Source organism: Lycium barbarum, chromosome 3 (assembly GCF_019175385.1).
Source record: "Lycium barbarum isolate Lr01 chromosome 3, ASM1917538v2, whole genome shotgun sequence".
NCBI lineage: Eukaryota > Viridiplantae > Streptophyta > Magnoliopsida > Solanales > Solanaceae > Lycium > Lycium barbarum.
Window position 1 is genome coordinate 128,328,070 of NC_083339.1, and position 15,104 is coordinate 128,343,173.

General features: G+C 33.4%; 1 protein-coding gene across 1 annotated transcript; it reads left to right on the forward strand.

The window, feature by feature from the left end:
• The first annotated feature begins 2,729 nt into the window (after positions 1-2,729).
• LOC132631326 (uncharacterized) lies at positions 2,730-3,564 on the forward strand. Its single transcript, XM_060346912.1, has 3 exons — positions 2,730-2,849; positions 3,189-3,333; positions 3,473-3,564. The coding sequence occupies exons 1-3, from the start codon at positions 2,730-2,732 to the stop codon at positions 3,562-3,564; spliced, it is 357 nt and encodes a 118-aa protein (XP_060202895.1).
• The last annotated feature ends 11,540 nt before the right edge of the window (positions 3,565-15,104 follow it).

The window sequence follows — 15,104 nt, forward strand, 5'->3', positions numbered from 1 at the left end:
TAGTATCATCTAAATCATGAATTTCCATACGACACTAGTTCTAGGACGTTACGCCTTAGTTGTACCCTGAGTAGGAGGTATAGGGGGACAACCAGCTCCAGACTGAGTTGTAGTCTGAGTTGGAGCTTCAGTAACGGGACTAGTAGGTGTCTCATTTAAGTCTAATTTCTCACCTTCTTCTACTTCTAAATTTTCCAAATCATCAAATTCTACATTAGCATAAGCTCTATCTAAGGCTTCAGTTTGTAATTCTAAATCTTCTGGAATAGGAGGAAAACCGGGGGAACAAAAAATTCAGTTTCATCAACATGAGTGAAATCCTCCGTATTGTTTCTAAATTGAATTTTAGATTTACTAGAAGAACCAGATTCACCCTTACTACTGCGGCTAAAAAGGTTAGGAATTTTGACAGTTTTACCTAGGACCGGGATTTTAACTTTTTTAGACATATTATCAAAGTATAATAAAATAAAATATGAAAATTAATTAAAAAAAAATACGCAAATAAAATGCAAGAATTAAATAAATTAAAGAATGGAACGAGTGTACCAAACGTCTGCGTAAAAGCAAACGTAACCGTAAACGTTGAAATTGAAATTATATTACTCGAAGCTTGAAAGTTGCTCCAAAATTCAAATATTGCCCACTTCACCAAAATAATAATAATAATAATAATAATAATAATAATAATAATAATAATAATAATAATAATAATAATTCACCACATATTAGAGAGAGATATAATTGATAATAAATATTAGAGAGAGAGACAGAATTGGTGGATGATTTGTGTGAAAATGAATAAAATGAAGGGGTATTTATAGTTTATAATTCGAATTAAAGTGAAATTTATTAAACTTTGGGGGCTTTTTTTTTTTGGGGGGGGGGGGGGGGGGGGAGAAAGGACTCCAACGACTGAAAATCAGACCGTTTGAAGTCCCAAAATATCAATTTGCCAACAGTCAAAAGGGCAAAAGGCTGACCAGCCTTAAAATAATAATTAATAGTCACTTTTCCGGCGGGGCGAGACCGGTTAGCCGGTCTGGTACGGGGCCTGACCGGGACATTTTTCCCCTTCCGCCCCCCTACCCGTCCCCCTCCCCCATCGTTGACCGAGACCGAGACCGGGACGGTCCGGTGCCGGACACGGGGCGGGACCAGGACTGTCCCGTCCCTAATGACACCCTTAGTCATGTTCCTGAAATTAGGAAAAATTTAGTATTTACCGGACTTCTAGTGAAGAACGGTTTTAAGTGTGTTTATGTTTCTGACAAGGTTGTAGTAAGTAAGAACGAGATGTACATAGGAAAAGGTTACCTCACAGAGGGCCTTTTCAAACTGAATGTAATGGTCGTTGATAATAATAATAAAGTTTCTGCTTCTTCTTGTTGCTTGAGTCAAATGATTTATGGCATTCACATTTAGGACATGTCAATTATAGAACCTTGCGAAAAATGACTACTTTGGAAGTATTGCCTAAGTTTGAATGCAATCAATCAAGATGTCAAATCAGTGTTGAATCTAAGTATGTTAAACATCCTTATAAGTCAGTTGAAAGGAATTCAAGTCTTTTAGAGTTAATCCATACAAATATTTGTGACATGAAGTCAATCCCATATTGCGGTGGAAAGAAGTATTTCATAACTTTTATTGACGATAGTACGCGGTATTGCTACATTTATTTACTTAATAGTAAAGATGAAGCAATTGAAGAATTCAGGCAGTACAAAATTGAAGTTGAGACTCAACTTAACAAAAAGATTAAAATGATAAGGAGTGATAGGGGCGGTGAATATGAATCTCCTTTTGAACAAATATGTTTGGAATATGACATTATTCATCAAACAACTGTCCCTTACTCGCCACAATCGAACGGAATTGCGGAAAGGAAAAATAGAACCCTGAAAGAAATGATGAAGGCCCTATTAATAAGTTCTGGTTTACCCCAGAACTTGTGGGGGGAAGCTATCCTAATAGCTATCCGAATACTCAATCGGGTGCCCCATAGCAAAACACAATCTATTCCGTACGAAAAGTGGAAAGGAAGAAATCCCAATTTGGAATACTTCAAAGTGTGGGGGTGTTTGGCCAAGGTGCAAATCCTTAAACCCAAAAGGGTAAAAACAGGACCTAAAACCGTTGATTGTGTTTTCATAGGATATGCCACAAATAGTAAGGCATATCGATTTCTGGTTCACGAATCAGAAAATCCCGACATTCAGGTGAATACGGTAATTGAATCAGATAATGCTGACTTCTTTGAAACCATATATCCGTATAAAAAGGAACGTGAGTCGTCTAGCAAAGAATCTAAATGACCTCGGGAAGAAACAAAGGAAAAATTTCCTGATGAGGAAAATCCAAGACGCAGCAAACGTCAAAAGACGTCTACTTTCTTTGGATCGGAATTTCTAACATTTTTGTTGGAAAATGAGCCTCGAACTTTCAACGAAGCTATGTCTTCATCGGAAGCTCAATTTTGGAAAGAGGCAATCAATAGTGAGATAGAATCCATATTGAACAACCATACTTAGGAATTGGTTGATCTTCCTCTGGGGAACAAACCTTTAGGTTCCAAATAGAAAATGAGAGCTGATGGCACTGTTGATAAATATAAGGCAAGACTAATTGTTAAAGGGTTTAGACAACGAGAAGGTCTTGATTATTTTGATACATACTCGCCGGTAACGAGGATTACATCTATTCGGGTGTTAGTAGCGTTAGCCACCATGTACAGTCTTGAACTCCATCAAATGGATGTGAAAACAACCTTCTTAAATGGAGAGTTGGAGAAAGAAATTTACATGGAACAATCCGAAGGGTTTGTAGTTTCAGGGAAAGAGAAGAAGGTGTGTCGACTTGTCAAGTCTCTTTACGGACTAAAACAAGCACCCAAATAGTGGCTCACAAAATTTGACCATACGATGCTGTCAAATGGATTCAAGATAAATGAGTGTGATAAATGTGTCTACATTAAGAACACTCTAAACCACATCGTCATTGTTTGTTTGTATGTGGATGATATGTTGATAATGAGTAACGACATTACCAACATAAATGCTACTAAGCGCATGCTTGCTAGTAAGTTCGATATGAAAGACTTAGGAGTTGCTGATTTAATTCTAGGAATTAAAATCCATAAGACTCCTCAAGGTCTAGCATTGTCTCAATCTCATTATATTGAAAAGGTACTTGAAAAGTTCAAGTATTTGGACTTTAAAGTTGCAAAGACGCCAATTGATATGAACCTTGCTCTTGCAAAGAATAAAGGTGACAGTCATTCTCAATTGGATTATGCCAGAGTGTTGGGAAGTTTGATGTATATCATGAACGGTAAGCGACCTGATATTGCATGTGCTATAAGTAAACTAAGTCGCTACATCAGTAATCCCTACCAAAATCATTGGCTGGCAATGAAACGAGTTTTGGGGTATTTGAAACATACTCAAAACTTTGCTCTGCATTATAACAGGTATCCTGCAGTTATTGAAGGATACAGTGATTCAAATTGGATCACCGGTTCAACTGAAACTAAATCCACAAGTGGATACGTTTTTACCATAGGGGGAGGAGCAGTGTCTTGGAAGTCATCCAAACAGACATGTATCGCCCGCTCTACAATGGAGTCTGAGTTCATAGCTTTAGACAAAGACGGTGAAGAAGCTGAATGGCTCCGGAATTTCTTAGAAGACATTCCATTTTGGCCCAAACCGTTAGCTCCTATATGAATACATTGCGATAGCCAAGAGGCAATACGAAGGGCCGGGAGCGTTATGTACAATGGAAAGTCTCGTCACATACGACGAAGATATAATACTGTTAGACAACTACTCTCTAGTGGAATTATCACAATTGACTATGTTAAGTCAAGAGATAATGTGTCGGATCCACTAACTAAAGGCCTAACTAGAGAGGTGGTTGAAAGATCATCGAGAGGAGTGGGACTGTGGCCGAGGACAAGTCATCGTGGCGGTAACTCTATCTAGAAGACTGGAGATCCCAAGATCTTAGTTCAAAGAGATCAAACAAAGTCATTGATGACGGTTCAACATTGTCACAATAACTATTTGGTCCATTCTCGTGATGAGACAATGTTCAGTACCAGGATAAAGCATTAAAGCTTTTTAATGGTTTCTAAGTTTGATACGGGGTATATCAAATAGTGTATCTACGAGATGACACATTTAGGAATCACCTATGTAAGTGTGAAGTGTAAGCCGCTTCAAGGAGAATTCTGCAAGGCCAATTCTCTATGCACTTATGAACCAGGCAATGTTCATGGCTAAAACGAACAAAACAATGAGAACCAAAGACGGTTAAAGGGTTAATTGTGTGACATGTGGTTGTCTAGGTATACACCAAAGCTCGACGGTTCAAAGATATCAAATCTACCGATTGACCGAGTATATCCGACATATGTTCACTACGGAAAGTTCAAAGAGAAATCTACTTATCCAGATGCGATTAATCCTTGCTTACGAATCACACAGTTTTTTGTCATGCATGTTTTTCATCATATAGCCATTCCCCATTCATGTGGGGGATTGCTAAAGCTAGTTAATGATTGAAGCTAGTTAAGTTGGTGTGAATGAGAAATGGAGGGAAAAAAGACAATGGAAGGAAAGTGAAGTTTAAAGTAAAGTTCCTTTGAAAAGGAGCTTTGTACCACATTGGTGGTAGAAAGGGAAGTTATGTGCTTATATTAGAAAACACTTCTTCTAGCTCTTAAAGGGTTGAGAAGAGGGACTCCCCTCGCGCCGTCGTCGTCGCTCGGCTCGGCTTCGGTTTCAGATTTGGTCAAATGATCTGATTGAATAAATCCCAACGTTCTTATTTTTTTTTCCAGAAAAGGCAAAGCCTTTCCGAACAGACACCAAACCTGTTCTGAACAGGTATTTTTCGCGGCTATATAAACTGAGGCAATGCCTCATTTTTCGACTACTGAAAAAAATTATCTGCATTGCATATTCTGCATTCTTCTTGTCTAAAATAAAACTATCGAGTTTCTGTGTAAGGTTCGTTGCCTGATTAGAGTTCGTCGAAGTCGTAGGCGTTTGAGGTACCGCTACTCTTGCGACAAGTATATCTGTTTTATCCTGAGAGGAAGTAATCCATAAAAATATTCTTCTCAGAACGCTCATAGGATTCTAGACTATGAGGCCCAATCTATCAATCTCGAATTAACATTGATCCTTTTTAATTACATTTTGTTCCAGAGGCTGGTTAGTCACCTCATATATCCCAAAAATATTGTCATAAAAGACTTCCATAATTAGATTTATTTTTGGAAGATGAATTGATTTAATCTAAAAATGAGAAACAGTCTATAACAAAGGCAACGGAGAAAAAGGTTATAACTTAAATTCATGGGTCTTTTGATCCAGAGATAAGTTATGCAGCGATTAGTTAGTTATACATAGATTAATTTTTGTTGAATATCTGGTTGTTATGTTAAAAATTAGAATGTACAATATAAGTAGCCATTTGGTCATAAAAATTATTCACTTTTTTCCGTTTTTTTTTTCGCTTTTTTTACTTTTGGGCGTTTGGCCATAAATATTCGGAATACAACTTCAAGTTGTATTCCGGAATACCAAAAACAAGAAAAACTTGTTTTTCAAATTTTTTTTCACTTTTTTACAACTACATTTTACCAAAAATCACAATTTCAAAAACTATGACCAAACACAACTCCAACTTCAAAAATTCCAAAAAAAGTGAATTTGTTTTTGGTATTTATGGCCAAACGGCACCTAAATTTGATTAGGGTAAAAAACACAACCCAACTATCACTTTTTTTTTTTTTAGTTTCATACCTAAACTATCAAAAGGTTGAGAAAACTACTTAAACTATCACTATCTAGTTTGCAAAACACACATCAAATTATTCTTGAATGGCATGTGATCTACACTCTCCATTTTATATAAAAATGTTGTCAAGTGTTGTTCACGTGGATAAATAATGGCACCTACATGGAAATTAAAAAAAAACTATTTGTTTTAAAAAACAAACTGAAAAATAATAATTTTTGTAAAAAAATCAAAAATTATAGAAAATAAAAAATAGTTTTAAAAAATGGAAAAGTTTTTTTTTTTTTTTAAATAAGGAAACTGATTATTTTGTTTTCACATTTAAAAAAAAATCAACTTTTCCATTTTTTAAGTCATTTTTTTGTGATTTTCTATTTTTTTTTAAATCCAGATTTTTTTTTTTTAAATGCTGATTTTTTTTTTTAAAATAATGCAGTTTTAAAAAAAATATACAGTTTTTTTATAAAAAAATATTATTTTTTAAATTCCATGTAGGTGCAACCATAGCATTACTTATGCCATGTGGACAATTTTTTTGAGAAAATTTCCGCTTCACTTGCCTTTTGGAGAGTGAGTTCACACATTTGGTTCAGATGTTTTTTACAAATTAGATAGTGATAGTTTAGGTAGTTTTCTCAACCTTATGATAGTTTAGGTATGAAACTAAAAAAAAAAGTGATAGTTAAGGTGTGTTTTTGACTCTTATCTGTGTTTTTGATTCTTATCTCTATAAATTTTAAATATTTGAGTTTATTTATTTTAAAAAATAAAAATGTGTTTACCATTGTAACCTTGATCTTTTTAGCCTTCTCCTTCTTCAACTTTGTAAAATGTTTTGCAAAGTTTTGTTTACTATAATAAGCGAGCCTGTTTGGATGAGCTTATGCCTATAAGCTGCAAACAGCTTATAAGCTAAAAAAATAAGTTGGGGTAGTCTAACTTATTTTTTTTTTGGCTTATCAGCTTATAAGCTGCTTTAGATAAGCTAAGTCAAATGAACCCAATTATTTTTTTAACTTATTTTAAGCACAAAATGACTTTAAGCTGGTCAGCCAAACACTCAAAAAAGCTGAAAACAGCTTATAAGCAACTTATAAGTCAATCCAAATGGGCTCTAAGTTGTACAGTAGAAAGGTGGAGCAAACAAATGGACGGGTAGGATTGAATTTGGTTGAATTGCAAGGTTGTATGAAAATTACTCAAACATCCATACCTGTCCATATCTAATACAGGTTAAAATAGGTTACGTATAAATTGATATACATATTTCTACCAGAATTAAATACATAGCCAGAACAGTAAATGAGTTTTGCAAGCTATTGAGTATTTCTGAGCCTTCTCACTACCAAATCCAGTTGAAACTAAGCTGCTATGGTAGTATTTCTCTCATTTTCCCTCCTAAAAGCCCCACAAGGGTACTCAAATTCGAGAAGAAATTTCATCTTCAACAAATTATTCATCTTCAACAAATTATTATTTTTAATTTTGTTGAAATTCCCATTTTTTTTTCTAATTTAGAAAATATTTACTGTCAATTTCTAATATCTTTAGCTCTATTTTTTGTGTGAAGAAATTAAGAAAATCAACGACTTTTATTCTTTTAGGGTGTAAGAAATTGAACAATTTAAGTTGATAACTTATAGTGAATGTTATGATTTGTAGTCAAGGAGAGAGGCCAGGGAGCCTAAGGAAGAAATGTTACGCTTTATTGCTACCAAATGAGTTACTTAACCCATATTTTACTCGTCTTTACCTACTTTTCTGCGGGATAAAAATGGGCTCAACCGATTTGACCCATATTTTGATGTCACTTACGAGGCCCATCTGAAGACAAATGGGTTAGTAAAATATGGGAAAGAACATGGCCGTCTCAACAAAATCGGAGCCCTCAGGCCAAACTTCATAGAGAGGCTTTAATTTTTTTTTCCTTAAATAAAAAAGATCATCACATATATTTTTATTTAAAGTTTACTATTCTAGCTTTTTTAGTTGCAAACTCATTAATTATTGTTTTATAATCTATTTGTTCTTACAATTCTTTTTCAATTGATAATATAGCTAATCCATTCAATCTCTCTTGAGATATTGTTGATCTTAGATAAGATTTTATCAATTTTAGTTTTGAAAAACTTCTTTCGGCTGAGGCAACAGTTACAGGAACCGTAACATTATTGTATAAGCAATATATGTATTTGGAAAAGAATCAAGTCTTTTTATTTGATTGAGTATTTCGATTAGATCATTATCTTCTACTTGTATTATTTCTCTTAACACTTTTAATTCAAAAAATAAATCCAAACCATCAATATCAGAATAACTATTATGTGTTAAAGAAAGTTCAAGGTTAAGACAATACTGTTTCAAACTCTCATCATCTAGTGATCTCAATTTTTTACCACTAAATAGAAAACCAAAAATATTTTCATATGCTTCAAATTATTCAAATCTATTTTGAAGTGACAAAATGGCTTGGTCTACTATATATAAGAAGCAATCAACTCTAAAAGATTCTTCAAGAGACTTTGTGACTTCGTTATCAACATTTTCATCAAATTGTTTCTTTCTAAATATTACACGTTTCTTACGAAATTCAGGTTCTCTATTCATCTCAGATGCAACTTCCTTAGCAAAAATCATAGCAATTGCAAATCCTTCTTCTCTACATTTAAAAAATAAAATAAAAAAATTAGACCTCTTAGCCGATCTATGGCAACATCAATATAATATCTTTAGATTGTAAGCTTTTACTAATTGAATTAACCGCAAATAATATATCATACCAAATAGTCATCCCCAATAAAAAAATCAAAATTTTCAAGCTCATATGTTGCTAAACAAGTAGCTTCGCTTTTAGTTTTTGGATCCTCACTAACTTCTACTAGTTTCAATAAAGCATATCTTATTTGTGGTGCTTGAAATCTTAATACTTTAATACTTTCAATACGACTTTCCCAACGTGTCTGTGACAATGATTTAAGAGTTAGATTGGGTATAAAATCTTTTAAAATATTCCAACGCTTAGTAGAAGAAGCAAATAGCGTATATATACGTCGTATCACTCCAAAAAATGATATAGCTTTTGTACAAGAATTATCCATGTCACAAAGTACTAAATTTAAATTATGACAACCACAAGGTGTATAAAATGCTCTAGGATTTACATCGAGAAGTCTTTTTTGAACTCCTAGATGTTTTCACTTCATATTGGATCCGTTATCATATCCTTGTCCTCTTAAATTATCAATATCAAATCCAATATTTTTTTATCTCATCTATAATAACTTCAAAAATACCTTTTCCACTTGTATCGTCCACTTTTAAAAACTCAAAAAAATATTCATTAATTTTTATTGAAATAGCTGAAATATCCACACTTCGCAATATAAAAGACATTTATTCTTGATGACTTGCATCTGGAGTGCAATCAAGTATGATTGAAAAGTACTTTTTTTCTTTAATTACCAGCAGCTGTTAAGAAAAACACAAACTACAAATGAAATAATCGCATTCCAACTTTCTTGCTACCAAATGAAAAATGTTGGATGAATAATAGCATAAATATTTTATTGCTACCCAATGAAAAAATTTACAAGTTTCAAGGATCGTATATGTATTCGGACTTTCGTGGATGTCAAGGTGCCAAGAGTCGAAGAACTATCCAAGTCCTATGGAAGGAAAATGAGTCATTTAACTCATCTACATTCAATTATTATTGCAGGTGCCATGATTAATTCTTGTCATGTAAGTCGTGACACCATTGGTTGTGTATGGATGCACCCAAAAAAAGTTAATGTATAGTAATCACTTCTTCTTTCTTTGATTTCTCTTATTTATGTATCAAATACGAAATGTTAGGATTTCACGTTTGCTTCGATTTAACAATTTGGCTAATAATTAGTAAGTAATGATCAGCACAACTTGCCTCCTAATTAAACACCATTAGGTGTTGCATGCGTCATGCGCGACACAAAAAATCATTTTAAGAATCAAAACATTTTCTTTTTGGGAAATTAGATAAGTGAACGAAATAAGGTTGTTTAATTTTAGATCACATGGTCACAGACCAAGCCCAACGACCAACCAAATTTCTTAATCTACAGTGTGTATTAATTATTAAACAAAAGAAATAACTAGATGCTGCTCTGGAAAAAGAAGAACGAGACATATCTTTTACTCCCTCAGTTTCATTTTAATTATAGTAGTATGTATTAATTTGACTACGCAAATTTAAGAAAAGAAAAATATGATTTTTTTTAATGTTATGATCTAATTTGAATTAAAGATGTGTGTAATATATTATATTATTCTTAAATTGTATGATCTTAAATATTGAGATGCCGAAAATTACTGAGTACTTACTAAATATGTATACATACAAATTATATTTTTTTTTAAAAACAGACTTAACACATAAATTAGAATATTTTTTTTATTCCTATTTTTCAAGTGAGACATCTATTACTAGTAGTACAATGTAGTCATCTACACTTCTAATAAAACAGCAAAAAATAAAACAACCAACATAATTGCATTTACTTCACAGCACACATCGATCCTATCCCCTACATTCTTTATTTCATCTTTTTGCACATAAGAACAGTCATCACCACATCTAAACACGTACTAATAATATTGCCATTTTCAGTTCACCATTCAATGCCAGGAGGTTTTGGGTCATGATGATTATTGGCACCTGTTCCTCCATAGTCATCTCTTTCCACTAACAACTCCCTCTTCTTCTCGAATCCCATCAATACCTTCAACAATTTAAATACAAAACAAAGTAAGAATTATTCACCAAATTTCATAGGAAATCTCAATAAACTCGAGAACCCTATTTCACCCTAAAAGGAGTACTTCCTCTGTTTCACTTATTTGCTCCTAAACAATAAGTAACACTTTCTTATATTAAAAAGAATTAACTTTTTTAAAACATTTCAGAGATTGCTTGGTTACACTGATTAGGAAGGTTATCCCGATATAAAATTTGAGATTAAAATTTTCCAATATTTGATTGTTGGTATAAGTTAAAATCAAGATAAAATTTTATACTAAAATCTTAGAATTATCTATTCCATATGGGATTATACTTGGGATAATCTTATTTTGAACCAAACGATCTTTTAGTGACACGATTTTATAACCAAAAATTAAAAATCATAAGTTTCAAACGTCTTTCTTTTCTTTCTTTTCTACGTTGTACCGAGTTAAACACCTCCACATATGACGGGACGATTAAAAAGAAAAAGAAATTAAATAGGATTCAAGAGGGAACAAAGAGTACCTTGCCCTGAGAATCTTGGAACGGTAGATTTTCTGTAATTGTCTTAAGGCTTCCTGTAAATTATCACCACAAGATACATATTAAGTACTGCAAGGAATTAAAATTAGCATATCTGAATAGAAAAGATGATGAAAATTTTAAAAAGGGCTTATGACTTACTTGAAGAAGGAAGTGCGATTGTGGAGATTAGAAGAGAAAATCCAACAAATATTAGTAACAATAGGCTCAGGAAAGAAACCCTTTTCTCCATTTTTTTTTTGGTTTGGAGTAGTATTGTTTTATGACATGAAAAAGATAGATCTGAGAACAGAAAAAAGAGACAGCTAAAGGTACTGCCTTTTATAGGAGGACGGTACTATTTTAATATCTGAAATAATTTTGCATTATAAAAATTAAACTTTCCATGGCTAAATATTTCTATAATGCTTCCACCACCTGTCATAATGACCTTTTATGTAATTTTTATATTTGATTTAACTGTAAACTAATTACTTATTGTTTCTGTAAATACTCCTTAAAGTACTAGAAACTAGCACTTCATTAGCAATGCTGTTTTATTGAGTGTTGACCTTATCTAAACAGTACTGCTATTCAGTTTGTGTTGTAAAATAAGGGTTTACAAAGGGGTCGTTTGGTTTGAACACAAGTTATGATGAGATTAGTTATGTTGGGATAAATTATACTGAGATTATTTATGTTAGGATTAGTTATCCTGATATTATTTCTTATTGATTGTTTGGTTTGTTGTATTAAAAGTAACATGCATTGCATAACTTTTAAGAAAAAGTTATTTGTTTACAAAAATATCCTCCACCTTATATAGTAGAAAAAAGGTTTTGAGAACCTCAGGGCTACACTCTCTGATGGGTATAAGTTATCTCAGCACTATTTTTAATCCTGGGATAACTTATCCCACAATTAGTAACCAAACAAAGGATAAGGTGGTACTAAATTTTTATCCCATCACTTTTTTTTTTGCTTATGCATCATACCAAACCATCCCTAAGAGTAATATAAGATAAGAAATGTAGACAATGATGTAGAGAGGAGGAGAAAACTTTTCTGCTTATTTCAAGACTCAAGTATGTTCAAGTCACTTCAAGTCTATCTTCCACAAAGTTGAAGAATAAGCCCTTTTATAGGACATACAAATCATCCGTTAGATGCAAGCCATTAATTTAATAAGGTACATGTATGCTAGTAGTTCATTGAATGGAACATTCACACAATAAATTGATTCATATCATATTTGGGAAACTAAATGGGCAGCCACCATAAACGTAATGTTCCCATCTCATAACGTAATGTATTCATAATAGTTTGTTTTCTGTTTCAACTTAGATATTTGGGTAAACATCATTAATGCTAATAAATCATTGACATAGCAAGATTGAATTTGCGCTTTCGTTTAAAAGGTTGGATTTATATTTGGCATAAAACATTGTGCGTCACATATCAAGGATTTCCAAGCTTTACAAGTCAAGTTCATGAAGAATGAAAGCATGGAATTACTTCAAGACGATCATGTGGGGGCTTTCAAGCTATGGAAACATAATTAAATTGTTTAGACTTTCCAACTAAAAGTATATTTGGTAGTATGGTATAACAATAGTACTTTTTGTTATATAAAAGATGAGTTTATTACATCATTTTCAATAGTTATGTGTCTTTTTCTAAGTGCCATATAAACGATCAACTCCTAGAATTAGATGTCATCATCGTAGAGCTTATAATTTTTATGTCTTGGAATTTGGAAGGGATTCCAATGCAATAGGGATATAACTTTCAAAGTGCCTTCAAATTGATAATTAAATCTTAAAATAACTCAAATCCTTACAGATTTTTTTTTCTATATATGTCCTGTAACCTGTTAATTATGTGGAAAATCCTTAACTTGAATTTGAGCAGACAATGGACCACGTATAGTCACGAGAGCACCAGTGTTATTAGTTACGTGTCCAAATGGAAGCTAAGTGAGAGTTCATGTGTACCTAACCCGAATGTCAAGGTACGAGCGGTGCTTAAAATAGTTCATATCTACCACGAGGTTCATATTAAATGGAGGGATGAGATCTCTCAAAACTTTTAACCAGATGTTTGGATTTGAGTCTGAAAATAACTTTTATTGACAGTCGTATTTTTTCTTTTAATAAATTACTCCCTCCGTTCATTTTTATTGTCCACTTTGAATTTTTCGCGTTGTTTAAGAAATAATAAATGAAGAGCATAATTTACCAATGTACTCATACGTTGGAGTACAGAACCCCCATGAAAACACAAAGGAAAAGAGAAAGAGCAATGAAGAAGACGGCTTGAAAACACAAAGGAAAAGAGAGAGAGAAGTGAAGCCCCATGAAAACACAAAGGAAAAGAGAAAGAGCAATGAAGAAGACGGCTTGAAAACACAAAGGAAAAGAGAGAGAGAGAAGTGAAGAAGACGGATGTGTGTGTTGGTGTTGCTTTGAAGTAAGAGACTCAACTCTTACTTTGACTGAAACCAGAAACAAGACTGTTCAGCCAGGTGGATTCATCTCAGCCATACAACACACACACTTGATAGATTAATTTTCCACCATTAGATTAAAATTACAACAGATTCAAATGTGGTCATGTGACCAACACGTGAAAGAATCAAAGTTTGTTACATAGTGGACAAATTAGAATAGGACAAGTGTAATTAGTTTTGTCCATTTCCTTTTATTTCTATTACATAGCATTGTATATAAATAGATGTACAGACTGATGAATAAATTACACAGAGAAAATTCTCAAATACAGTGTCTTCATCTTCAATTTTCTACATGGTATCAGAGCAGCTCTAAGATCGATCCAGATCTGTGTCAAAAACATCAAAATCATCTTCAAATTCTTGGTAAACCAAAATGCCTGAAACAAATGTAACAGAATCAGGCAGTGGTGAGAAAGGAATCACATATGACAATGGACATCCTTATCACCTAAACAATTCAGATTCACCTGGTATGAATCTAGTCAACACTATTTTTTATGGAAGAGGATACCCAGGTTGGAGGAGATCTATCCTTCTATCTCTATCAGCCAAGAGGAAACTTGGTTTTATCAATGGAGCTTGTAAAGCCCCAGATCTGAAGTCTGCAAATTTTGAGCAATAGAGTTGTGTCAATGATATGATTATATGCTGGATATCAAATGCATTATCTAAGGATATTGCAGACAGCGTGATGAATTCCAAAACTGCAAAAGAACTTTGGGACAGTCTAGAACAGAGATTTGGTAAGTCAAATGGTGCCAAAATCTACCATCTACAAAAGGAATTGACAGGACTAGTATAAGGTAATAGTGACATTGCTGGGTATTTCACCAAACTTAAGAGGTTATGGGATGAATTAGATGGGATAAATGTGATTGTTTGCTGTTCATGTGAATGCACTTGTGATGGGAAAGCAAAATTAACAAAATTCTTGGAAGATCAGAGGTTGATTCAGTTCCTAATGGGACTAAATGATGTATATGCTCAGGCAAGGGGAAGCATACTTATGATGAATCCCTTGCCTGGAATAGATGTTGCATATTCCTTGCTTTTGCAGGATGAGAACCAAAGGGAAGTATATGCAAATGCACACTTCACCTCTGATTCTGGATCATTTATGGCAATTGGTCAAGCAAAACAACCAAACAACACATTATTTGCTGAATTTGCAGCATTCATATGGCTAATGGACAGGGAAGAAATGCACAGAAATTTAAAAACCAAGCAATAAGAGGACCAAGCACATATTAGAAATATAATAATTCAAACCAGAGGACTGCCAAGCCACAGAACAAATTTAGGGGTAAGAAGAAATATGATCCAAATGTATCTTGCACCTATTGTGGAAAAACAGGACATGTGCATGATGATTGCTACAGCCTGCATGGATTCCAAACAGATTTTGAGTTCACTAATTCCAGGAACTATCAACCCCAGATTAAAGCAAATGCAAGTTTAACTCATGAGGTAGAGAAAAACATGGGAGGACAAGATTTTGGG